Raw genomic sequence first — 27,354 nt, forward strand, 5'->3', positions numbered from 1 at the left:
AGTCCAGCCTGCCAGCCCGCAGTCCAGCGGTGGTTATACATCCGCTATAGACCCACACGTGGGACCGAGGCCCGGTCATGGTCGGCCGAGTGAGGATGTGCTGTCAAGGACTCACTGACTCACTCGGGCCAACACACTTCACACCCCAAGTTCATCCTCCGGGATGAACGAATCTAGACTTCCTGAGCATCTCATGGGAGCTGAAGAGAACCGCAAACCTGAGACCCTAAACAGTGACATCATTCAATTGCTCCCATTACGTTTTCTGAGAAGAAGTAGCCCAAGCATAATCAGCGACACTGTATGTTCAGAAGGAAAAAAGTGCAGTGTTTACACTTTATTTTTGACATAAAGAAGCCGTATTTACACAATACATTCATATTTTTAAGTATGATACAGCTCTCTGTAGAAAACCATTCCATCACAAAACAGCAACTTGTGACCCGGATTCCATCTTTAAAATATTAAATCAAATGAAAATATTCCTAATTTTATAGCCCATCACAGAGGGAGACTCTGAAGGGAGGCGGGAGTGAAGAGCAGGTGACAGCGAGGAACCCCATCCGACGGGGACAGAGACCAGGAGAGCCCGAGGCTGGGGCACATGCCCTCCCCCGCAACCCAGGTGACTTCCAAGGCCGAGGACGAAGCACCCCACTTACCACTGTGTCATCAGGCCGAGCGCGGCTCTGAAGGCGCAGCTCTGGCTACGCGGGGCCGGCGCCCTGGGCCTGGCTGGCAGCCTTCTCGCCCGAGAGCTCCTCTGAGCCCTCCCGCTCCCTGTTCCAGTCCTTTAGGCCCTCAGGCAGCGAGGTGTCCTCGTCTAGGCTGCCGGTGCCTTCCACAAATTCCTCATACGTAGACTTTTCCGCAAACGGTCTGGGGCCCAGGAGTTCCACCATGTCATTCTTGTCTAACACTTCTTTCTCTAACAGGAGCAGAGCAACCTGCAATGCGAACACCTGTGGTTAAACAGTCACCCAGCAACGTCTCTCCAATCTCATCACCTCCTATTTACAGTCAACCCCCTTCCCCAAAACAGTTTAGGACCACTGAAAAGAGATATTCATGGTCATGTCGCTTTAGAATAAGATGTGCAAAAATCCTGGAAAAACACGTGTCCCCACGAAGGGCGCGGCTGCACAGTGTGGTACATCCAAGTGGCCCGTGACTGTGCCCTGGATTTAGTGGGGGAGCTCTGTCCCTGACGCCACAGAAGGACATCCTTGGGGAGGAGAACCAGAGGCAGTGTCCCTGGGCCCCACCTGCTTCCAAAGAGGGGAGGTGCTCCCTCTGGCTTACAGAGCAGAAAGAAATCCTGCCAGGAAGTGTAAGGAAGTGATGCAAGTGACTGGGGGTGGGGGTGGAGGTGGGGGAAAGGGTGGAAACAGGGAAATTTTAAAAGGTGGTTGACAAAAATAAAGACAAATGAGGCAGAGACAAAATATGAAGCAGGAGATTAACGTGAAAATATGCATCTCGAAGTTCTGGTCTCTGTGTGGCTGAACCACAAGACTGACATGACACACAGCCACAGGAAAAGGGACCCCTGCCAACTACGGGTGGGGAGGTGAGGGACGGTATCAGGAGGACAGGGAACAGGGTCACATTAGACCCGCTGTTACCACTGCCTTTCTACTTCTGCTGCCACCACGGCACCATCTCAGGAAGTTAAAACACACCCACGGCTGCCTCTGCACTGGCCTCTGATTGTCCCCCTGGAGATGGCACCCTGCTGCCACTCTATTTTTTTTTAATTGGTATCTTTTTTCTTTAAAGATTTTTTATTTATTTATTTTGGCTGCGCCGGGTCTTAGTTGTAACGTGCGGACTCTTAGTTGCGGCATGCGAGATCTAGTTCCCCGATCACGTATCAAACCAAGGCCCCCTGCATTGGGAGCGCGGAGTCTTAACCACTGGACCACCAGGGAAGTCCCTGCCACTCTCCTTTAAATGATGAGTTTTTAAGCATTTCCACTCCAGATTCTTTCAGTACTCCCAACTATAAAACACAGGGGCCGGATGAGATCTCCATGAAGGGCGCCTCTAGCTCCAGAGCTGTGTTTCCCACAGAGCTCTGGAGGCCCCAGACACCCTGTCCTGCCCTTCCCTCTGCACCCCCTCCTCGCTCACTAAGGCCCCACACAGCGAGTCCTCCTCTCTTCCCCATGTTCACTGTAGCCTGATGAGCCGTCAGGGTGGATGTCAGCCTTCTCTGCCCTCTGCCCTCTCCCCTCAGAGCCCCTGTTGCAGGCCCCTCCCACCTACCCCGCGCTCTGTGAAAAGGCACCTCTGAAAACGCACCTCGGGCTCTGCCCAGCACAGCTCACAGTGGGCTTCTCTGAAGATCTGCTGATCGGACAGCATCATCTTAGAATAGCTTTTTTCTCTATCAGTCCTTTATAGAAGACTTTTCACCTGTGCTTTTATCATGAGTGTGGAATATTTAAAAAACAGAGATTCTCCATTTGGTTGCATGGATTCTGAATAAGAGTTTACTGGATGCAAGAAATCGACTGAATTAGAAAGGCTCCCTCCCTTTTGAAAGTGCTATCAAATGAGGCACGACCACGGAAGATACAAAGAATGTTTGTTCATGGAAGGTCATAATTAAGCAAAGGTCCTACATATCTAGTTTGGCTAATTCTTTCATTTGCTGTTCCACTGCCTCTTTACTCTGGAGGTGAAGAGCAGTGGTCAATCCCGATCAGGCCACCGGGCTCCACATTTGGAAGCACTTGGTGGGTGAGTGCAGGTTCAACTCTGTGTCTGGTGTTGTGAACAGACTTCGTTAATCCCACACTCACATTCCTAAGAACCGGAAGCCGGGATCATGCCCGCTGCTGCTCCTCCCACATCCCCCAGCCCCACAGAGACAGGAGACACAGCATGAGGATGGAGGAAGGAGCCTGGGATTAACAGGCACAGGGGACGTCGGTGTCTACAAACCAACCAACCAGTCAAGCCATCAGTCTCAACTCTTTCTGCAAAATCGTGCAGAGAATCATTGGTGCAGCCGGCACCCACCTTCTCCACATCTGCTTTCTTTTCTGTGAGAAGAGCGACTGTCCTCTTGTAAGCATCGTTGATAAGTATTCGTACTTCGTCATCTATTAGTCTGGCTGTGGCCTCGCTGTAAGGCTTTTCCAACACCATGTCCCCCTGACGGGGGAGGTCAAAGGAGATTTGTCCGACCTTTTCATTCATGCCGAACTGAACAATCTGAAAAAGAATGCGTGACTAGTGGTGGGCATCCATTTCTGCTCACAGGTTTTTATAAAATGGCAGCAAATCCACTGACAAGAAATCCACACTCCTCACTGCAGTACTACTCTTTTACCCGCAACGACACGGCAGCCTTGAGTTGGCCAAGTAGATCAGGGTGTTCTGCGTAGATGGAGGTTGGGAGGACAAGACCAGAGACCCACAGGCAACATCCACAAGGCAGGCGGCAAACGGGCAGGGACAAACCCCAATGGTGACGAGACCTGCTTGAAATCGCTCTGCACGGGGGAGAGGTGAGGACAGGCAAGGAGCATCTGACAGATGGGAGGAACCACCCAGGCCACCCAGAGGCTCTTCCCGCGCCGCCCGGGCTCCAGGAACCTGCGAGGGGCGTTGGCATTCTCCCTGAGTCCACAGGGCACAGCCTGTACCCCATGAAACCCCCACACTAATCACACCAAAACCCCACATTGAGAAGAAGCTGTGGAAGTAAAATCCAAACTGACAAGAAAAGAGAAGGCGCAGATAAAAGAGGGAAGCAGGAACAGATCAGAGAGTAGGAAGACATGTTTTTTACAATTTATGAAAACAGCAGGAAACTCTAAAACCGTAAAACTAGAAAAACTGTCTTAACCTACCTCCTTCCTAAGAGATGAGGAAAACAAACTTCATGTAAAAGTGGGCAACAGAAAAATCCCTTACAAAGTTATGAGAAAAAAGGAGCAGAATAATGTCTACACAGATAAGGGAAGTGGGATGGAGGGACGTCCATAAAACAGAAGAAAACTGCAACCCACAACTTCAGAAAAGGCTAACCGAAATCAGGAAGGTGACAGAAGATAAGAAAGAATAACATTAAGTCAGAATCAGAAAATTTAGATAAGGTGCTAACTCAGGAAATAAAAAAAGAAAACATTACAGTTATTTTTTAAAATGGAGATTAAACTAGAAAGAACACAAGAGCAAACAACCCCAACAAACAAATTCCTTAAGAAAAATTATTGGGTTTTTTGGGGGTTTTTTGGCAGTGCTGCGCGGCACATGCGATCTTAGTTCCCCAACCAGGGATATAACCCACGTCCCCTGTATTAGAAGCATGGAGTCTTAACCACTGGACCACCAGGGAAGTCCCAAGAAAAATGAGAGGTATGGGAAAGTAACAGGCCCAGAAGAGCTGACATACGAATAAAAGGAGTTCCCAAAGAAAGTCACTGACATCAAGTTCCACGACAGCAAAATGACCTTGTCTGGGGATGGAGGTGCCCGGGATAAACTTAAAGGCAACAGGGGAATGGCTGCTCCTAGCAGAAAGGATCAGAAGGGACAGGCACCAGGGAGTCCACGCGGGATCCCACAGGCTTGAAACTGAACGTAAACTCTACTGATGTGCTTTATACACTTAGTAATAAACCTGAAAGACCGAACTCTCAAAACAAGGGTTTCTTTTCCTAAGTTTTGATCGTTTTAAAATGGATTTCTCTTAAGAAGTAACCCTTGCCTGGAAAGCCTAGACCAGTCAAACAGCAGTGCTGTTCCAGAGCCGTTGGTGCAGGTGAGGATGCAAGACAACCCCGCCCACACTCACCTGGGCATACGCACTCTGGGTCACTTTTCGCAAGTCATCCTGAGCGCCGGTTGTGATTCTCCCAAAGAAGATCTCCTCTGACACACGGCCACCCAGAGTCATGCACATCCTGTCCAGAAGCTGCTCTTTGGTGTAGAGGTACTGCTCCTTGGGTAAGTATTGCGCATAGCCCAGCCCTTTGCCCCGAGGGATGATGGACACCTGATGAGGAGAACACACGGTGCGCTGAGGACAGCGGCCACTGGAGGCTGATGTGGAGCCACAGGGAGACTCACTGGCGAGGAAAGCACCACAACCTCGGCCTCAGGAGCTGGGTGGGAGGGCCCGTCCAGGAGAGCATTTTCTCTTAGGGTAACCTCACCTGAGAGGTCTATAAAGTATTTCTTGTCTCTTATAAAACTCAACTGGAAGTGTTCAGTCCTGACAACAGGGCTGCTGCTGAGTGGCGACCCCTCCAGACTTGACACCGGCCCCGCCTACCCCACTTTCCAGGAAGCAGACAGAGGGGCCAGCAGCCTTTGTTTTCTAGTCCTCCTGTTGCAATTGAGTAGATTCCTTTAATTTTTACAGTCAATGCTCCCAGTTACAGGTTACAGTTCAGTGAGTTCTGACAAACAGCCTCCTCCCACAACCAAGATACAAAACATCTTCCTCTTCTCTCCGAAATCCCCTTCCCCGCCCCCACAGATGAGTTGCAATTTCTACAACTGCGCGTAAATGGCCTCATACAGTATGGACTTCACTGTGTCTGGTCTCTGTGACTGTCCCCGAGACCCACCCCCACTGCCGGCTGTGTTAACAGTGTACTCGGCTCTACAGCCACGCAGCAATCACTGGGTAAACACATTAAACATCCACTCCTTCTTGAGGGACTTCGGGGCTCTTTCCGGTTTATTGCTATTACGGATAAAGCAGTAAAAGTATTCCATGGACATGTTTTTATTTCTCTTGGGTAAACTCACAGGAGTGGGACCGTTTGGTTGTATTGGAAGCATTTGTCACCTTTATGGGAAACTGCCGAACTGGTTTCCACGGTGGCTGTCCCGGGTCAGGTGCCCGCCCGCAGGCATGGGGTCCAGCTGGACTGACCTCGGGACATGTGGAGCTTCGGCAGGGTTCCACCCACATCTCCCGGTGACTTAGGGCATCCGGTATCTTCATGCGCCTAGCGCCCATTCCTATTCCTTCTCTCGGGAACTACATGCACATATATCTTGCCTATTATTTTACAGGGTTGCTTGTCTCTCTACCACTGAATTTTAAGAGTCTTTCATGTATTCCAGGTACACATCCTCTGTCATATACATGTACTACAATTATTTCCAGGGTGTGTGGCTTGCCTTTCATTTTCTATATGGAGTCAGGGAAACCCCCTGGGCAAGAGAGCCCCAGATGCCCAAGCCTGACCCATGGTAGCAACTGCTTTTCCAGAGTGAACCCCTCCAGCTTTTGCACATTTTTCTTTCCAAACTTTATAACTCATCTGTGTGACCCCTTCATCCCAACACCATCAGCAGATGTTCCTGCCACATGGCCCAGTGTGGCCACCATCTGTTCCACGCCAACTGCCTCACCTTCAGGAGGGGGTCTGCGTGCTCCAGATACCAGCCGGCAACTGCGTGGCCAGCCTCGTGGTATGCCACCGTCTTCTTCTCCTCGGGCTGCAGAACCTGAGTTTTTTTCTCTAAGCCTGACATACAGAACAGAAAACAAAACCCACTGCTTTAGTGACACCGACATCAAAAGAGATTTACACGATACCACACAGAGTCTCATCTAAATCATGACTCAGAGACTAAGCTGCCTGTGACCATGGAAGATTCCCAATCAGGGGCAGAACAAAGCAAAGCATCAACTTCAAAATATACAACCACCGCAAAACGCATTCACTACCCCACCCGAGGCCCACTTTCTCCTACTCTCCCACTCGAGTCACATATCTCGTTTTGAGAAGTAAACAGAAATGCAAAGTAAAATTCAGCACTAGGGTCAATTTGACACATAAAATTCACAGAAAACGAAGACATCTGGAAAGAGCTCACTGCCCAGTCTAGGCATCGGGAATCACCAAGTAGGGGGAGACAAGGACCTGGCTGAGGAGGCGGGCACACGAGGGTGGGAGGAGAGCCAGGCCCATGAGAGGCAGCAGCCCAGCACCCCCAGCTCTGCTGCTGCAGAGCAGCCCTGAGGAGGTGCCCCCGAGCCGGCCCGCGTGTTGCCAGAACTGAAGGACCCCCACTCCAGCCTGGATGAAGGCGGACGTGGAGCTCGCCCGCACCTCTGGGCTGTAGTCTGTACTGATACAAAGCTCACAGGTGACACCAGCTTTCTCGTGTTCCAGGTACTCATCTGAGAATTTCTCAACTGGTAACACGTTACGGAGTCTGGGAGACTGAAAAAGAAAAGAGGGCGAACTGTGTTCCCAAGGACTCAGCCCAGGACACGCACACGCCGCAGAGCCGCCAGTGGGTGGGGAGAGGCAGGTGGACAGCCCTGTGCTCCACAGACACAGACACGCAGTTCTCATGCTCCCAAAACACAAGAACCCCCAGCCTGTCACAGGATTTTCCCTCCTCAGCTCGCGATCCCATCACAGGGCGCATGCTGGCCCCAGAGGCTGAGCGTGAACGGCACGTCCGTGCCCCTTAGGCCAAGGGCTCTGCCCCACCCACCGCCCTGGCCTCTTTCACAAACTCACTTTCCTACTAAACACGCCCCCTCCCCCGCTCCCCCCCCCCCCCGCCCCGACCTAAAAGAACACAAATAGTCTTCTCCCGTGTTTACAGTGAGGTATTTTAATTCCACTCACAACTGGCATCTTAGACTTCTTCTTTTCCCTAACCAATCTCAAACGGTCCAGTCACTCACTCAGCCCCGCTACAACTCCCCCCCCGGCCCCCCTGCAGTGGCACCTACTCCTTGTCTCACCTGCTAATGAGCCGGCCAGGCCTGTGGCACAAAACAAGCTTCCGAAACTCTGCTGACAGCCGTTTCCCCCTCGGCTGTCGGCTGTGTGGCCCGTGCCTTCACCCACCCCACAGCACGGGAAACACGGCCGTGCGCAGGACCCCACGGGTATATCCCGCCCCAGCTCATTTCCCGCCAAACCAGCAGCCCCGAGGACGCCCTTCCCACCTGTGGCCATGAGGCTCCCACGCTCACGTCCGCTACCGCATGTTAAGGACCAGTAGGGGCTCTGCCTCCAGATACGTCCCTTCTTCAAAGATGCACCTTCCTGAACTATCACTGACTATCCTGTTACTCAGTGGCTCAGGAAAACTCGTGTTAGTACAATACTGGCCGTAAAACAATGTAAACAAAGCTCTTAAGCTTAACACTCAAGGCTAGCTAAAATCTAGGTTTCCACACCTCTCTCCACTTTGTCTTCCTTCCCACAGGAACTGGAGTCTGAGCAACTCACCTCCCTCCCTGAGGCACAGGCCATGATCTGCTCCTCTGCTCAACCTCGTTCACACCACATCCCCTCCTCCTCCTGAGCCCAGTTTAAACCTCGCTCTTCTGTGGAGCCTGCCTGGCTACAGTGCCATTCCCTCCTCTGAATGCCCAAGTTCTCGAACTGCTAGTTATCTTTTTACCGGTATTAACTATAAGCTCTTTAGAAAGCAAGGAAAACACGTTACTGGCCAACCCTGCTTGACAGGTGAGCATTTCCCGGTCAAACAGTTGTTACAGCTGTTCATCCAGCACCTATATCTAGCTTAGAGCACATTTAACTCATGCGATGAAATTTTTGGAAACAGGGAGGTTGTGAGTGTTTTAGAAAAACTAGATTCGGGGGAGGACACCTCCCTGCTTGCCGCCCGTGCAGCATGAGGGTGTCGTTTCAGACCCATCCAACAGGGTGCCGGCGAGCCCCAGGCCTGGGCAGATACATGCCCCGGCCTCAAACTCACGCCATCTGCCCTTGGTCGTGGGTCCCACCAGCTGCCTTACCGCCAATTACTCGTTCAATTGCTTGTTCGAAGTGTTTCTGATTTATGCAATCTGAAAGGTGTCTCGCAGCAATCAAAGCAGCTTCATTGCAGACGTTGGCAACATCGGCTCCTGTGAAAGGGACACACACAATGGCTCACCCACCAAATATACTTGAGCTCACTGGTCACACATTGTGAAGAAGGGAACCCGGGCCAACCGTCCACTAGCAGCAGGCTGTAGCGCTCAGTCCTGCCTGGCACAACCTGGCCCCTGAACTGTGCGCTGCAAGTATCAGCAGTAGACAGATGCCCACAGGCAGCCCTCCACCTTTAGAGACTGCGCAATGACAGCAAACTTAAGACGGTGCTTTAAAATGCCCATCAACTTAGTTCCACCATCTCTGTTGGGAAAGTGACTTAAGTGGATATTGGGCAATCTGCTGAAATATAATGAAATACATAGGCATTAAAATGACCTAATGCATTCAGTTAAACAACGAAAGTTAAACGTGAGAAGCTTGCCAAAAGTTTTCTAGATCCGAGAAAGTATATAAGGATGCAAATAGGCCATAACACAATGTATGTGCTCAACAAAAAATATTAAAAAGTCAGGCCCTGGGGACATTGAAGGTGCCTGTGCCCGTGTATATAACCTTCTCAGGCTGTAGACAGATGATCCCTTCTATTTCATGTTCAGTTCGGAAGAAGGGATAGAGGGAACAAGAAAGGAAGGGTCACATCCTGTAGACACAACAGCAGGTCATGCTCACCCACCTGAAAATCCTGGGGTCAAGGATGCGAGTCTTCTTGCCAGCTTCTCCTTTTCCAGTGCGCTGTCCAGTTTCAGTGGTCGGAGGTGAACTTTGAAAATAGAGGCTCTTCCTTTTATGTCCGGCGGTCCTTGAGAAATTATTTTTAAGGAAAAAAAAAAACCATAGTGAAACAGATGCACCCCTCCTCACAAGAACTGGCCTGAATCCAGGGAAAACCATCTCACCGATAAAGATTTGCCTGTCGAAGCGCCCCGGCCTCATCAGCGCGGGGTCCAGGATATCTGGTCGGTTGGTGCCCGCCAAAATGACCACATTCGTCGTTGTGTTAAAGCCTGGAAATAGAACAAAGGTATCACCATTGTTAAATGCCGTGAGGAGGAAGGTGACAGCGTGCCTGTCCAGAACGTATGAGCACGAGACACACCACTTTCGTTTTCTATTTATTCTAGTGATTTTTTAAGTCACAAACTTAATGATTATTCTTACTATTCATCTTGTTCTTAACGATTAAGTCATATACAGTATAAGACTTAAAGATTTAAGGATCAACTACTAAAGACAAATTACCAAAGATTTTAATTTATGTAACTAGAAAGGTAAATTATGTTGTCAACTTCAGAAAGTTTTAAAAAATCAGTAAGGTTAAATTTGCAAAGGAAGTGTCTGAACTCCCTGAGCCACAGGGACCACTCACTGCATATCTGAAGGCAGGCACCACCCCACCTCCAACCTCTTCTGCAGGCTCAGCCTGCTCGTCTGACTGGCCATTTCTCAAACGGCAATGCTGTGGCCACAGAGCAGGACCATCACCCCCAGGACCCAGGCGCTGAAGGAGCCTGGCCCGTTCCCCCAGGGTGGGCTCTGCTGTGCATGGGGGTCCGCAGAGCCGAGGAGCAGCCCCGCCTTCTCAGTCTGGCTCCCATGCCCGGCCCAGAAACGCAGACCCGCTCAAAATCTGCCAAATTCGCACTTGCTAACCCATGGGTTTTCCTGATCCTTCAGAATCATAAATGGTTTGAGAATGAGATTATGATTCTTTAGGGAAGCATTTCACCAGTTTTTCTCTTATTTGGCACCAGGTACAAATGCCATCTTAACACCAATATTAAGTTACAGCAGGCTGCCAGGCAAGACTATTTTGCTATTACCTGTACTGGAATAAAAGAGCCCTTCGATAGGGCTGTTTATTTTAGAGAATCTCTTTGCTCTCTGTTATCAGCACAGGACTCTCATTTTAGAAACATGAAGAACAATTAGAAAGCACAGTTCAAAACACAAAAGACTTGAACATTCACCATCCATTTCCACCAGCAGCTGGTTGAGGGTATTTTCCTGCTCACTCTGCCCCCCGAAGTTGCCCCTTCCTCTCTTCCTTCCCACAGCATCTATTTCATCGATGAAGAGGATGCAAGGGGCGTTCTTCCGAGCGAGGGCAAATAAGTCACGGACCTGGATGAAAATGTAAGCACAGGAGTCACTTGACAAGTGAGTGTTATCCTCCCAATAAAACACAGACATCAAGCTTCCTGTCCCCCAGGAAGGCCATCCTGTGTCACACACTGTACAGTACAAACTTAAAAAGTTACAAGCAGCAAAGAAGTCATGTGGCAAATGGTGGGAAACTAATGTAAGGTGAGCAAATATTATTTCTAAAAGCTCTTCAGTTATTGTTATGTAAGAAGCACGAACACCAACAAACTGACGCTACGTATCTTTGTCCTACTAAAAGGTAACAGGTAGAGTTGTAAAGATGGTATTCAGTTTACAAGTCCAACCACCCCGGGCTCCCTTCACGCCCGTGGCAGGCAGTAACAGCAGACACTTACTCAAAGACCCAGTGACGTGTACACACAGCAGAGGCATGACCCTCCCGAGCCCAGCCAGCTGTCACCCCACCCTCAGACCACGGCAGCAGGGACCCTGCGCCCACCTTCTGACCTGCTGAGTTAATACAGTGTGAGGTGAGACTTACTCTAGCTGGACCCACACCGACAAACATCTCCAAGAACTCAGATCCACTAACGGTGATGAAAGGGACGTTGGCTTCTCCGGCTGTGGCCTTCGCCAGCAGTGTCTTCCCAGTGCCTGGAGGACCGGTGAGAATGGCACCCTTCAGATACAAAAAAGAAAAAGTACATTTGACTAGAATTTCAGAAAAATAAATTGCATATCCATAAATAATTCCAAGGTATAAATCTGCCTACAAATTTTAGTGATATACACTAAATATTTCTTAAACTTGTGAACGATGATAATTATATTAGTAAGAATATTAGTAACATTAGTAAGAAGAGAAAGAAAATTATATAAGAAATATAGAGAAATACATTAGAAATTATATTAGAGAAACATAGAGAAAGTAATTATATTAGTGAGAAGAGAAAGGAAAAGACTATTAGAGATTAGAGACTATACTGTTTTAAAAAACTTGGTAAGAATGTGAAATTTGAAATACTTCTCTTACTTTCTAAGATTTTTAGTGTTGCTTTTTAGACCTAACAGTATATAAAGGGTGACTTAAGCTGAGAATCTACTAATAAATCACCTGAGGTTTACTTCAATAATTCAAGGAGACACAAATATCACACTTCCAACTTACATTTTGCTTATTTTCTTTCCTTTAAAATTTCACAAATGAAGTAAAAATCTAATAACCAATGATGAACTTAAAAAGAATACTGTTTGCTCAAACACTGTAATTACTTAAGTTGTGAAGATGCCTAAGTATGATGTGAACAGGTACACAAGTATAACAAATTATAAAACCATAAAATGTGACTTTTTATCCATGGAGGCAGGTAGGACATGAAATCAAGGAAGTGATGATTCCCTTTACAAAGGACTCTTTTGAAAGTAAACTTTATTAACGGGTTTTTAAAAGAATTAGTTAAACATTTTCTCTTCATTTACTTAACGCCTGAGCCTGGCCCTGGGGACACAAAGATGGGCAAGGCTACCCGCGGCGCGCAGTGGGTGCGGGGAGGTCTGTCCTCCACGGAGTCCTGGGCCATGTAACTGAGTTCCAGGCCAGGCCTGCTCATGTTGCTGAAGGAGAGACAGGGAGGTCACAGCAGAGGCAATGTGCTCGGGGCTGCTGAGAGGGGGATGTCTAAGTTGCCCTGGAGGGAGAAGGAAGCAAACCAAGGGGAGAGGACACACATTTTCTCGGGAACACACGCTACCTGCAAGAAGACACATCCACGCAGGACAGCCGACCTGAAGAGACGCGCAAGTTAAACGGAGACTAGTAAGTTAAGATGGAGGAAGGAGAGAAAAAGAGCTACTTTATAAGTAATCAAACTTCATAAAATTGTAACTTCAGAGATCAAGAAATACTTCAGAAGATTTTGGGGTTAATGAGCTGAAAACTGTCTTCTGAAAGTTCATTTTACCTTTGGGATTTTTGCTCCTAGGTCTTGATACTGCTTTGGGTTTTTCAGGAAATTCACAAATTCCATTATCTCTAGCTTGGCCTCCTCGCAGCCCGCCACATCTTTGAACTTCACATCTATCTCGTCCTTTAGGACCTTGGCAGTGGTTTCTCCGACACTGAAGAGTCCGCCCATGCCCCGGCCCGTGCGGCCGATGCCAGCCGGCCCCCTCCGGATGGTGTAGAGCAGGAAGGTGATGATGAGCACGGTGGGCAGCATGCTCAGCAGAAAGGAGCTGCGGGCCACACGACAGCGCAGCGCTCAGGCGGGCGGCCCTGGCTCGACTGCCCTGCGAGGGACCCGCCACCCCGTAACTGCACACAGTTTCTGCCTGTGCAACACCGGGCTATCCGGGTACATCTGAGGCACAAGGAGACTCTTAGTGTGTCAGTATCACTGAAGGAGAATCTCAGAAAGACCAAAGAAAAACCTGTTCTTAACACGTACGCTGTCCAGTGGTGCTTTATTCCTACCTCAAGAACCACCATTTACGCACAGGACAGACCTGTGATTGACTATCACTGCATCAAAATTTCAAAGAAATTTCGTTCAAATTGCTCATTTAACAATTTTAACATGATTCTGGTGTTAGCCTGGGTAGGAATTCCAGTTTCCTTATTGGAATGCATCAACTTATTCTGAAGAGATGTCTTCCAAATATTCAATCCTTGTGAAGGCAACAGTGGTGAAAGCTGTCTCTGGGTAGCTCGTGCAGACTCACAGAGACCCAGGGGCAGCGGTGCCCTCCAACCCGTGCCTGCCCTGTGGGGAGCGGTTCAGGGATGACCTACAGCCTTTTGCCTTCTGTTTGTCTTAATAAAGTCAATTTCCACACAACTATGGGCACAGACATATACTGGGTAACATAATGCTATTTAGATTAACTGACCCTAAGAAATTTAGGTCAAAACCTGGTACATGGTTTAGGTAAAAAACAAAACAAAACAAGAATAAAACCAGGATTAGCTTTCTAACTTTTCATCTATTATAAAATTTTAAATGCTGCTATAGCATTTAACCCATGAACAATTTACCTTTGGTTTATTTCTGGAGAAAAAAAATAAACACACTGATAGTAAAGGTTTAAGGAATGGTGCAACAAAACTTTGTGTAATGTTTCAGGACAAGCCTATAAAGTTAAGTAATTACATGATAACTTCGGGGACTAAGGGATATATTGCATCACGTGTGAAATAATTTTGGCAGCTAGCTGGATCTATTAATAAATACTGCAGGTAGATTGCAGGTCTACATACACCAAGACTCAAGAGAGTCCCTGAAGCCGAGTAAGACCATCAGCTCAATTAGCACGCTAGCTACCCCTTTCTCTGCTCTCTTACATTTACAAAAAAATTAAGCTTTATTTTTACTTTCACTCTCAAACTGGTAACTCTAAATCAAGGTATGTGTTCTGCATTTAATGCAAATGGGGTCACCACTAGGAGATCTACCAGGGCGTACATGGGTGAGCACTCAAAGGCCATGTATTCCCAAATAAGCCCAAAGACAAGCAACTCCTGAAATCAACAAGCTGTTCCTGAAAGACTTGGACCTGAAGTGGCCTTTCTAAAGACAAATAACCTTTAAGGGAAGAAGCAGCTCTGACCAGGGAGTTCTAAGAAGCATTACTTAAAAATCCTGGAAACTCTGTGAAATATATATGTAAAGGATAGTTAAAAGGTGGGAATGCTACCTGTTAACACAGAGGGGCTCTTTATGCTAAAATCCTACTCAAGAACGGTGCATTGGACATTAACCCCAAACCACTGCTTAATCAAGATAAATATTAACGTGTAGAAAATCAACCGGTCTCCAGCAAACTAGTAAGTTACAAATGGTTGAAAAGAACTCTGGCCAAACTGAGAGGCCTGTTGAGAATATAAAGTGTGATGCGCTGCCCCCTGGTGACAGATTACACAGTGAGCCCCAGGAGCACAGGCAGCCTCCTGTGTTCACAGACACGCTTCTTACCCGTCACTCTCAGCAATGTAGACCACAGGGACCCTATTCTCCCCTTCTATGCCCAATTCCTGCTGTAAAGTTTCCAGATTCCGCTCAAAGGTGTCCACACTGCCAATATTGAACCAGACATATTGCTGTAAGGATAGAAAAACAAAATATCCTAATTTTGTTAGGGGAATGAAGAGGAAACAAAAGGATTCAATTCACAAAGGGTTCAACTTTCCAATAATTTTTCAGAAATACTGCAAATTTACAAATTAAAAAACCCAACAATAACACAAGACTTGTTTTAACAATGCAGTGACTAAGCTTCACTCAGTGAGAACCCTTGACAAGCCTCAGCCAGTAAGCAATTCTATAGCAGCATTCCTCCACGGTCCTAAAATTGTAAACTTGAAAAATGAAAACTCTCTTTGAAAAGACAATCCTTTTCATAAACCAACAAGTGTCCTTTTCCTCTTGTCCACTTCCCAGGAACTTCTTAGCTGCCTGGTCCCAAACTAAATACCAGCCTGCAGCAGTAATGGCACTTCTCAGTGTTGGGACGGTTCCCAACCCCAGGTGCACCACGACGCCCTGGGTCCTCAGAAGGCGGTGCTATCACCGACCGCTAGGAGGCAGTTCCACCCAATGGGACAGAAATCCCCTCCAGTCACTGGACCTGGGAGTTCCTGGGACCCTAGGGAGGGACACCCAAAGGGCTGGAGGCAATGGCGATGCTCCCCGCCAGCACAAGGTTCCCCACTGTGCTGGCGTTTACTGTCCCCGTTTGACAGAGGACAAAACTACAGGGGTGATCTCACCGCCCACGGTTACACATCTAGGAAGTGGGTGGCTCTGAGCCCAGGCAGGCTGGCTCCAGGACCAGTGACAATAACCAGCAGGCCACACTGGCTCTCCGACACAACCACTCCCACCTCTGGAGCTTCCCCCGACACTGGCCCATTCCCAGCACCCGGCAAGTATCAGCTGCACTGCACAGCCCTGAAAGACTTTGTTCCTCCTCTAACCTGCGAACGCCTAAAAAACATGTAAACCTCAGACACTTGAGATGTGTACACAGACAAGAGCAACACGTCCCCGCAACCCTTTCACCACCAGGGTTACTGAGTGGGGGCCGTCACTCTGGTGTTTCTCTCCACGTGTCTAAAAACAAAAGATGGCGAGTAAGTTGTATAGTATCATATAACAATAGTTCTTGGTAAGTTGTTCACAAAGCTACACGATTCCTGTGGTTACAGGCCCCAAATGTGTCAACGACAGAACACTTCCCAACTTAGCTCCCACCACCAAAGGGGCAACAAGCTAAATGATGCCTCACATCAGAGTCGGGCAGACTAAGGCCCAGCAGCATGGAGATTCCAGGGACAAGACCTAGGTGAGACCCTCTGGGGTGGGTCCCAGCTCCGCAGGTGATTCCTATGCACACTGAGGTTTGACAACCACCACTGACCTACACAATCTCATTTGAGAGCTAAGCCCTAAGAGTATTAATGTCACTCCCATTTTAAAGATAAAGAGACTGAGGCTTCGAGGGGTTAGACCATAGAGCTAGTAAAGAGCAGAGCTTATCTGAGGCCAAGTGTGTCAGACTCCAAAGCCTGTGCTTATACAGCACAGCACAGCAATTAATATCGCTATGCCGTAAGTAGTTGGACACTGAAAATCTTATACCCATTTCCGAAAGCTTGAAATAGTCTTTATTAAACAGGCAATACGTATTCTCTGTAAAAAACTAAAGAAACACAAACATAATGAAAATAAAAAGCATCCATGACCTCAATATCCAGAGATAAACACTATTAGCAATTTTGATGTTGTTTTTTCAAGGTTTCATAATACCCCTTTTACAATCTTGAAATACGCACAATTTTGAAAAGAAATCAACATAAAACTTTAACTGTAATATAAAGGAGTGATACAAAGTAATTTATAAGATGGTACAAATTTCAATACAAAAATGCTTGTGCATGCCAGTACTAAGTGTAAAAACTGCTCCCCAGGGAGGAGCAGGCCCTACTGAGAGCCGAGCCCCAGCAGGCGATTAAAGAGGGACGTGAGGAGCCGCTACTGCTGACCAGGGGCCTAATGGTCCTGTTTATATGGTTCTAATTTTTTGCCCTATAAACAATGTTTTGGAGGACATCCTTGCACAGACACCTTTACATGCATCCCTAATTATTTCCCTAGGATTATTACTGAAGCAAAATTACTGGGTGTATGCGTACTTTCAAAACTGCTGATAAATACACTGCCAAACTGTCCTCTTGAAAGGGAGTGCCAATTTAATTCCCAGCACTAAAAGTCTGAGGAATAGTTCTGAGAAAAAAAAAAAGTAGCATGGTTATTAATGAACATTTCATCATAATATAAAGAGAATGGGGGGGGGATTAAGACAATTCAAACAACTTTCCTAACAGTGACTGAAATACCGAAGTCCTATGACGTTACAGATATTCTTATATTTACTGATACGTTATCAGAGACATGGTCACCATCAGTTCTCGTTTTCCTTAAATGTCGCCCCATCCAGGCAGGATGACAACGAAATGGTGAAGCGAAGCCATCCTGAGATAGAAGGGATGCAGCCTGGAAGAGGGCTGGCCCTAGGGGAGCTATAAGATCGCAGGATGCCCAGGGGCTAGGAGTGGGCCTGGGGGTCAGGTCCAGGAGGGCTGGGAATCACCTGGGAACCTCATCTGCCCCCTCCCCCCTCCCCCCCATAATCCCCTCAACCCACTCTGGGGTCTCTGGAACACAGTTCAAACTGGTTGCACAAGAAATACAATTTTTTTTTTTTTAATAAGAACAGAAATGGAAATTAAAATAATATAAAATCACAAAACAGTTGGGAAAGATATGACCAGAATGCTTTTTAAACTGATTTGACAAAAGCTGTCTTAAGACATAAGCAATTCAGATTTTAACACTTTTTTTCTTAACCAAACAACTGTTTTCTCAGTCTTGAAAAATCATAGATACTGGAATACTGAAAACTAGATTTCACTCACTGGTTCCTAAATGAATAGCCAACGTGATCACCAAACCAAACCAAACCAAACCAAAACCACTGGCCAGTCCCCGCACACATTACGGACACAACGTTCACATCCTCACTGTTAGTGAGGATCCTGGCTGCTGCGCTGCCCAGCTCCGACGTGGCCAGCACACATGGCTATCGCAACGTGAGGGAATGCTTGCTTTTCAGTTTTACATCTGAAAAGTAAATTTACATCAAATAAAGTCATTTACCCCATCAACAGGAGTTTTTCCTGGTGTAAAAGTCACTCGAACAAAACGCTTGTTGACGACTTCCAGTCTGTCTACCTGGAATTTTAAGAAGTTAAATATTCAAACATAAATTTACACAAAGACTTGAGATATTCTTTTAAGCTCATCTGAAATGCTTGTATTTCAGATACACAAAAGAATATAAAGTAAAGAAAGAAGACAATGTAAGGATTCCCCATGTTCCCCCTTCCGGCTTGAGAAAGAAAACATCACAAACACTGCTGAAGCCCCCAGTCACCCAGAGGTGGCCACTCCCTGCAGCGGGTGCTGGCCACCCCAAAGCAGGGCCTGGTCCTGGGCCACAGAGACCCAACCCTAAACAGACACTCACTTCTGCCTGTTTTTAAACTTTAAAAGTGGTCTCAACTGGCATGTACTTTTCTACAACTTTCTTTTTCTTCTGTCCTTGTATTTGTAAGGTCTTTCCTTGCTGACATGTCAGTTCTGCAGGGTACCCCATTTTATAAGTACACCCCAAGTTATTGGTCCATTCTCCTGTTCACAGACATTCAGACTGTTTCAAGTGCTCCCCCATCACAAACAATGTTGTTGTGAACATTCCAATGTATACCATCTGGACACATCTTCAAGAACTTCCCTGGGATACGTACCTGTAGATAAACACAGTCTGGCTAGGCTGCAGTGCAAAATCGCTCTGCAAAACACTACTGTCCTCACTTGCTATTAAAAGACTTTTAAATTTCTGCCCCTCTAGGGTATAAAATTGTTTAAACTTGATTTTCCTGCAAGCTCCTAACACAGGGTTCTGAAGATCACTTGCACACCTCACCCTGAGGCCTCTGGCTGCTGCGGAGTGGAGCACTTTTGGGGGGGGCCTGTTTCCTGTCGCTGTCAAGTCTGCTCTGGCAGGAAGTCTGGAAGGTACGAGCCCAATATGCTAAGTGAGGGAGCCCTGGAAGGTTCCAGGAGGAAGCGGAATGGGGGCTCACCACCTGGAAAGGACTGACTAGAGAACTCTACCCCCCGTAAAACTGCTGGGGCAACGGCAGACTGACTGCAGAGAACCAGCGGGTCAGGAGGAGATGTGGCTATAGAGCCAGGACCTGTCCCCACACTCGAAGGACATGAGTCACTTCTTAGAAAGCAGGCTCCTCACGACACCTGGGAATCACACATGTGAGAGCCTCACTTGCTTCAAAAATCTGAGTAGATAATCGTTTCCATTTTGTCCATCCTCACCTTACTGTACAGCCTTTAAAAATAATTTTAGATTCTTTATATTTCATTAAGTATTAATATCTTTATTTTATTCATTTCATTGATGAAAAATCCAGTATTGAGAGCTTAAATCATTTCCCCAAGGTTACAGAGCAGGCCTAATCCTGGTTCTCTTACTATCACTTTACTTCATTAATTCTAAGATGGGCATTTTTCATATTGTAACCTCTCAGACATTGGGATGCATGTTGACAACTGATGGTATTACACAGTTTCACTGACAGCTCACTTAATCTTTCTTAGTAACATGTAAAGTAACATGTGCCTTACAATCCACAGCATCTTAAATGAGCTGAAACAGGGTCTCACTGGGCAAAGACCCAGCCCGGGGGCACAGAGCTCATGCCCGGGCCTTCACTCAGAGCCCATGGCTCTCACTGTAAACACTGAGTCACCTATTCACCCACTTCCAGGCCCACAGGAGATTACAAGCAGTGAAGGTGTAAAGGAGCTGGGAGAGGCACCCAAGGGCACAAGAGGAATGATGGGAGCAGACGGGGATGCCAGAGCAACAGTCAGGAGCAGTGGCTCCAAAGCGAGGCTCTAGAATGAAAAGAAATAAAATGAGTTCGTGGTAAATTTGGGGACTGCTGGGTCAAAACAAACAGGTTCCTTGGTTGCAGTACTTTCCAGCATTAGAAAAATCCAACATGGGACTTGATGACGAACAAGCCTGGCTAACTTGGTGGCTGTTTATCACTTTATTGGCCTCACCCGCCTCACCCGAACCCCACCCTTTGAACCCCTGCAGCCTGCGGGCCCACACAATACTCACTACTCCTTTGGAAAGATAGTTATTGACAAAGTCCTTCCATGTGATTTCTCTCCCGGAGCTCTTGAATAGGAAGTAAAACAGGACTCCTCCCCAAAACAGGGCGGTCCAGAGAAAGTACATCCTGAATTCCTTGTCATCCCACGGAATGTCACCCTGGGCAAGGAAGGAGACATTTCTGTGAAGCATGCAATGTAACAACACGGTCTATGCTGTGCTGGATGAAAATTCTTTCCAATGCCATGAATGCCACCCCAGAGCCACAACGTCAACCACACAGTGTGGAATCAAACCTTCTGGAACCTGGACCACCAGTGAGAATCGTCTTTCTTCCCACCTCGTTTTCCACCACCACCAACTCCTCCTCCAGAAGGACGCGGGGCAGCTGCTGGCTTCGATTCTGTTCACAGACAGAGAGTGTGTACAGTGGCACGGCAGGATTTCCTATATCTCAGCATGTTTTCATTAATACTGTTTAATAAAGTTTTATTGCAAAACACATGGCAACTGATCAGTTACTAAACAAAGTGCTATGAGGAAGCCTGAGACTAAGAGAGAGAGGGGTAGCCCTCAGGGAGGCTCCCGGAGCTTCACATGCACACAGGGTCTCAAGAGCTCCACACTTATCCAAGGACCAGTAGACACACAACTCCGCCCATCTTAGAGATAAGAAAGGGGCTGACGTGCCTGCTGATCACCTGGTGCAGTGCTCAGTGACAGTGAGGAAGTGACAGAACTGGGATCTGAGTGCACATGAGCCATTCCTGAGTTCCCACCTGAAGATAAAAAGTAGGCGCCCCCGCCCTGCCCCAAGCCCTGAAGTGAACGCTGTTAAATTTCTTCTGCAGGAAAGACATGATTTTGATAACTGGCCAAAAACAAAACCACCACCACCACCAACAAACCCACCTCATCCCCATAAAATCTGTTGGTAAGAATCTGAAATTAGTCACTGTCATGAGTTGAACTGTGTCCTCCAAACTCATTTGCTGGAGTCCTACTCCCCAGTGATCTTAGGGTCTTCACCAAAATACACAAGTTGAAATGAGGTCACATGGGTGAGTCCTAATCCAATATGATTAATGTTCTTATAAAAAGGGGATATTTGGACACAGACATGCACAGAAAAAAGGCGATATGAAGAGACCCAGGCAGAAGATGGCCGTCTACAAGCCAAGGAGAAGGCCTGGAACAGACCCTTCCCTCACGATCCTCAGAAGAAACCAACCCTGCCACCTGCCGACGCACTGATCTTGGACATCCAGCCTCCAGAACTGAGAGACATATTGTTGCTTCTGACACCCAGTTGTGGAACTTTGTTCTGGCAGCCCTAGGAAACTAATACAGTCACGAATACCTTCCCTTTCCCCCACTTCTCCATCCTTTCAAAGACCCACAAATACTGTTCTGACATCTTCAACTCCTGGGAAGCCACCCCCTCACTGGGCAGGCCAGGAGGCCTCGGCACCCAGTCACCTGCAGGGCCTCATGGCCTGGGCTTCCTGTCATGCTCACCCCTCCGAGATGCACACAGGGAGCTCCCACACCCCTATCTTAAGTGAGGCAGGATCTCAGAGAGGCAAGCCCACCCCTAAGAGGACCAGGCCTGGGAAATAAAGAGGAGGCACATTTCTAAACTTGTTGAATGATGTCCCATGTACTCCAGGACAAAGTAACATATATGCAAAAGGTACCCAATAGGTTATATTTTAAAAGTGGACCAATCACCATTAATCAGCCCCGAACCAAGGTCAACAGGAAGTCGCCCGGTCACCAGCACTCCATCAGCCCACATAGCATTGCTCCTTCCTCGGCTCTGGCCTGGCTTTCATGCTCCACATTCTCTTAGCATATACTTGTCCCTCCAATGAGACCCAAGTTCACTTAAAAGCAAAGGCTATATTTTATTTTTCCTTACATTTCCCTAGAAGGAAACGATGTCAGCTGAATGCCAGCAAGTGCCGGGCACTGTGCTAAGTGCTATCACACGTGAAAGGGGAGCAGGGCCTGGGACATACACAGGCCCCCAAGCCGCCGGCTCTGACAAACCCTCTCTGAGTCACTAAGGGAAGATAATAAGTCTCTGAGGAACAACTTGAAAAACACTGCACTCAAAATACATGTCAAGTAAATTGCATGTATTGATAATATGTGCCAAATGTACTTACTAAATATGCAGTTAGGTATGACTGATACTGACCAGCCAATATCTCTAAGGTAACCTTCAATTAATTCAATTTGAAAAATGACAAGAAATATGAGCAGAAAATTAAGATAAAATGAAACAGAATTTTATATGTGCTCCTAGACTACAGTTTTAGAACTGACTTAAGGTTTTCTTTGTTCAGTGAAAACTATCAGCAACATCATATATTAGGGGAAAACAGTAAGTTCAAATATAATCTTTTGAAAAGGTACCTTTTTTTTCTCTCATAACTTCTTTAGGTTCACTAGTTTTTTTTCCATTTTTCCCATTGGGAAAGTATTTTTCAAATCCTGTTAGAAAAGGAAAAAAATACATAACCTCAAACTAAAATTCATGAAGTTTTGTGTACATGCTCTTTGTTTTAAAAGCAGCTGATTCATCACTAAAAAGCACAAGCTAGAAGTATAACATTGCTTGTGTAGGGAGTAAATCTAAGTCTAGATAATACAGCTCACAACCCCGGGGAGTCAGAGGAAAAGGCCTCACTGGCCTGCCCACCTCATTACCAACAAAGGTGCCACATCTGAAGGTGACACACTGTCATCACTGCAATCACACAGGAGGAGGTGGGGTGGGTTATAGAGGAGACATGACTTAGGAATCAACTGAAACAACCCCTCTGCACCTGCCCTGTCAACGCCCGCTGACAGCGAGTCTCCGTCACAAGACTGTCCACCGTCACAGTCACATCTGAATGTTTACCTTTTGGAGGCCGAGAACAGAATCTCTGATAAGCAGCAATCACATCTGTCAGAAGAGAACTTCTACTGGTTTTTGCTTGACTTGTAGCATATCGATAAAGCTGCAACACAACATATAAATAAAAGCATGAAGGTTACATTAAGGTAAGAATGAAAAGAGCTTCATTTCCTAATACCACCAAGTGGATGAATGCTTCTCCCTTCAACAGGAAGTTACAGACTAGCATAGAACAGCTCCCCCACCGAGGGAGGACTAGGGTTGTCCAGTCCTGGGCCACTCTAGTCCATCAAAGTACTTCAAATCATACCTAATTAAGAGCTGCAGCCCAATTATGATTCTCTACAAACACATTCACTCTGGCATTGTTTACTTAATTTGTAGCATTCAAAAGGCAAACTCTGACATGGAACATCTGCTGCCTCACTTGCAGGGTCTATCACACTACAAGGTCATTTACCTGAAATTACAGAACAATGCTGCTTGTGAACACAATACTAAATTTATCTGTGTTCAAAGACAAGAAAGTTATGGTCCAAATGTCACTGATAGTCCTTGTACTAGTAACACTTGCTAAAGGTATTTGATATACTGTCATCCTGACAAGTCCCTTTACAGATTTATCTCTTCTTTAAATAACATGTTGCTAAAAATTGTTTGTAAATACTGCCTATATAAGTAAGAGTATAATGTAAACAAACTGAACAAGCTCCTTATTAAATATTTAGGTGCACAATTAAAAGCAATCAACAGCTAGGTCCACTGAGGGGCTATATCCAAATTTGGCAGTGGAAAAGTTCAAGTAATCCTATCCTTTTGAAAAGTGAAAATTCACCACCATTTTTTAGGACAAGCTTTTACATACAGGTGAGAATGTTAAAAGTGAAGTTCATCTGCATTAGTATCCATCCTCACTTGCCTACTTTATGGTCTGATGAGAAAAATAAAATACCACAAAACCATATAAAATCACTTCACATCCATAAGTGTGGCCATAATAAAAAAGAGAGACAATAACAAGTGTTGGTGAGGATCTGCAGAAATTGGAACCCTTGTGCACTGCTGGGGTGATGGGTACAGCCACTTTGGGAAAGTTTGGTATTCTCAAAATGTTAAACATAGAGTTCAGTTACCACATGATCCAGCAAATCCACTCCTACTCAAGAAAATTGAAAACATATGTCCACACAAAACCTTGTACATGAATGTTCATAATAGCATTATTCATAATAGCCAAAAAGTGGAAACAACCCAAATGTCCATAAACCGATGATGAACAGACAAAATGTGGTATATGCACACAATGGAATTTTATTCAGCCATAAAAAAGGAATGAAGTACTGATACATGCTACCATGAAACCTTGAAAACATTATGCTAAGTTAAAGAAACCAAACACAAAAGGTCACATATTACATGATTCCATTTATATGAAATGTCCAAAATAGGCAAATCCACAGAGACTGTAGATTAGTAGTTGCCTGGGGCTGGAGGAATGGTTGGGGAGAAATGGGGCATGACTGCTACTGGTTATAGGGCTTCTTTTTGAGTGATGAAAATGTTCTGGAATTAGGTAGTGGTAATGGTTGCACAAACTTATGAATATACTAAAAACCATGGAACGGTACACTTGAAAACGGTGGATTTTATGATATCTAGATTAAATAATCAACTAAAAACCAAAAAAGAATGAGTTGATTTAATTCCAAATTAATACACAATTAATAGCAAAGTAGGACAGAAACACTGATACTGTTCTTGGTAGACAGCAATGCTGGTCTGAGAGAACTTGGAGCTTCTGTTATGTTGGGCCCTCCCTGACAGCTGGAACACTTGGCCTAAGAAATAACCACTGATAATGGATAAGAGTGTGTCATATGTGAATAAATATTTTCCAATGCCAAATCTATTACGGGTGTGGATTGAAATGACCTGTTATCCAAGCTGGACGGGGCAACAAGTCACTGAATATCTGCTCCAGGCCAGGTACTGCCAAGCAGTGGGGAGCCCACAGGGGGACCAGAACCAGTGCTGCCTCGAAGAAACTCAGAAGAGTAAGGAAGAGTCCTGGGAACAAATCAATTACAGGACAGTACAGCACGCGCAACAATACAAAACCTTAAGTAGAAAGGTACAGAGGTGGCACAGAGAAGGAAGTGGGTACATGTTTAAGGGACCTAGGCGTGTCACAGGGAAGTGACACCTAGCCTGGGATTTGAAAGACTCACAGTTCACCAGGCAAACAGTGTCAAAACTTTTAATTTTGGTGAAGTTGGAAATGTGATTTTTTGCATGATGATCTTCAACATATCTCAGGATATTAGGAGACTCACAGTCATGTACCTGCAGTGGGAGAAAACGACGAATGCCCAGGGATACTACTGTGAGGGTCAAATGTGATAATATATGGAAAAGCACTTTTAAAATTGTGTGGCAATACCCAGATTTACATTATCATTTCCAATCATTCTGAGAGTTACTTGAGAGCAAGGGTTCTTTATTAACACCATATTAAGCAAGTCTTTGTATCACAACAAAGTACAGAAATGGGTACACAGTATGTACTCCATAAACATTATTAGCTTGCTGAATAATCAGCCCCCTTTAGGCTCTCTTTTCAAATTGCACTGACCTGGAATACCTCTAGCAATAACCCCCGTGACTGTATTTAATGATGAGATTATTTTCTACAAAAGAACCATCAATTAAATTTTTTTCCTCTATCGAATCTAAGCCCATTCAAGGAATAATACATATAAAAGATTATGAATTTGCAAAATTTAAGTACAGAAGACCCCAATTTAGAGAATTAGGTTTTACGTCTGACGATGTACCTTTTAGTTGTGAAGCATCAGTTTCAACCCTTTGAGGATTATACCTGAGACCACACATCAAAATCTTTTCCCCAGGAACCTCACTGTGAGAACAGATTTTTTTTTAACAGATGGACAAACGCAGAGGAAAATCTGTCCTCTCAGCGTCCCTTGCAGGTAGCAGAGTAATGCCCTGGCGTCCCCACCCAGATCTTCAGGGCAGTACCAGGGAATATGTGGCACCGACATCCACAAGCAGGTGAGTTTCTTACACCTCAGCATCGAAGATTCACGGAAACTATAGTGCCACTCGAGAAAAAGTCCTTTTAGATAAAATTCCTGACAAAAACCCCTGCAAACTCACAAGGCAGATCCCTACCTGCTTATTACATGTCTGAGTCCAATATTCACAAGGGACAAAAGAGGAATTCGAGCAAGTTTAAACGGAGAAATGGATGTAATGCAAGAAACGGAAAAAAGGCCTAGTGCACGGCCATACTGAGTAAGAAACGAAGACGAATAACCCTGGCTGGCAAGGGGGTTTCGAGGAGGAAACATCAGGAATGCAGGTGCTATCACTGCCCTTTCCGTGGAAAGACTGAGAACACTTCCTCCAGGGCATCTGGAGACTGACCCCAGGGCTCGCCCACCACCCCCGGGGCTCCGTGCGCGGTCGTGGTCAACCTGCGCGAGGCAGGTCCGCCGCGGGCACAGCCGACATCGGCTCTGAGAGCCCGGGCCTGACGGTGGCAAAGCAGCTCCCCTCTGGGGAGTACACCGTTAACGACCCCGGTTATTAGGCGTCGTGTCCGCCGTGCGGCGACAGCCCCACCCCCGAGCCCTCGCCGCCGGCTCCCGACGCGCTCCGCTCCGCAGGCCTCCCGGGCCCAGGGCAGCCCCGCCGCCCCGAGGCCCGTCTCCACCCGGGCAGAGGACCCACGCCGAGAGCAGGGCCCGTGACCTTGACTCCCGGCGCCGGGCCGGAAGCGGGTCGCCGGCCGGAAGCGGGCCGGGGGCGCCGGACTCACCGTCCGCAGGCAGAGCCGTTCGGTGGGGTCCGCGCGGCCGCCAGGCACGAGCATCAGGGGCAGCCCGCGGGGCCGGCAGGCGCCCCGGCCCCACAGCAGCAGGCACCGGTGCGCCATGGCCGCCGGCGCGTCCCTCGGGCCGGGCGCTGACGGGCAAGCGGCCGCAAACGGCCCCACGCTCTCGGAGCTGAAGCCACTGTAGGGCTTGCCAGCCACCTTACGCTCTTCTGCGTCTGCTCGCGCCCCGCCCCGCCCCGGCGCGCTGACGTCAGCCGCACGGCGGCGTGACCTCGGGCCGCGGCCCCGCCTCTGTAAAGTTCAGGGTCAGGGCGGAGGTGGGGCCTGAGGGGAGGAGCTCAGATGGCGAGGCGGGGCCTGAGGGAGGAGCTCAGGGC

The 27,354-nt window shown here is 47.1% G+C and overlaps 1 protein-coding gene across 1 annotated transcript; it reads right to left on the reverse strand.

The window, feature by feature from the left end:
• Nucleotides 1–306: 306 nt before the first annotated feature.
• Nucleotides 307–27,249, reverse strand: AFG3L2 (AFG3 like matrix AAA peptidase subunit 2). Its single transcript, XM_059039708.2, has 17 exons — nucleotides 26,960–27,249; nucleotides 23,122–23,221; nucleotides 22,632–22,709; nucleotides 20,507–20,613; nucleotides 20,217–20,369; nucleotides 18,164–18,238; nucleotides 14,921–15,045; nucleotides 12,911–13,184; nucleotides 11,491–11,628; nucleotides 10,814–10,967; nucleotides 9,743–9,850; nucleotides 9,520–9,645; nucleotides 8,765–8,875; nucleotides 6,385–6,500; nucleotides 4,811–5,011; nucleotides 3,028–3,222; nucleotides 307–947 (listed from the first exon to the last, which is right to left on the reverse strand). Exons 1-17 carry the CDS (start codon nucleotides 27,074–27,076, stop codon nucleotides 708–710), a joined length of 2,418 nt encoding a protein of 805 aa, XP_058895691.1. The 5' UTR covers nucleotides 27,077–27,249; the 3' UTR covers nucleotides 307–707.
• Between the last annotated feature and the right edge of the window lie 105 nt (nucleotides 27,250–27,354).

The sequence above is a fragment of the Kogia breviceps genome, chromosome 15, assembly GCF_026419965.1.
Source record: "Kogia breviceps isolate mKogBre1 chromosome 15, mKogBre1 haplotype 1, whole genome shotgun sequence".
NCBI lineage: Eukaryota > Metazoa > Chordata > Mammalia > Artiodactyla > Physeteridae > Kogia > Kogia breviceps.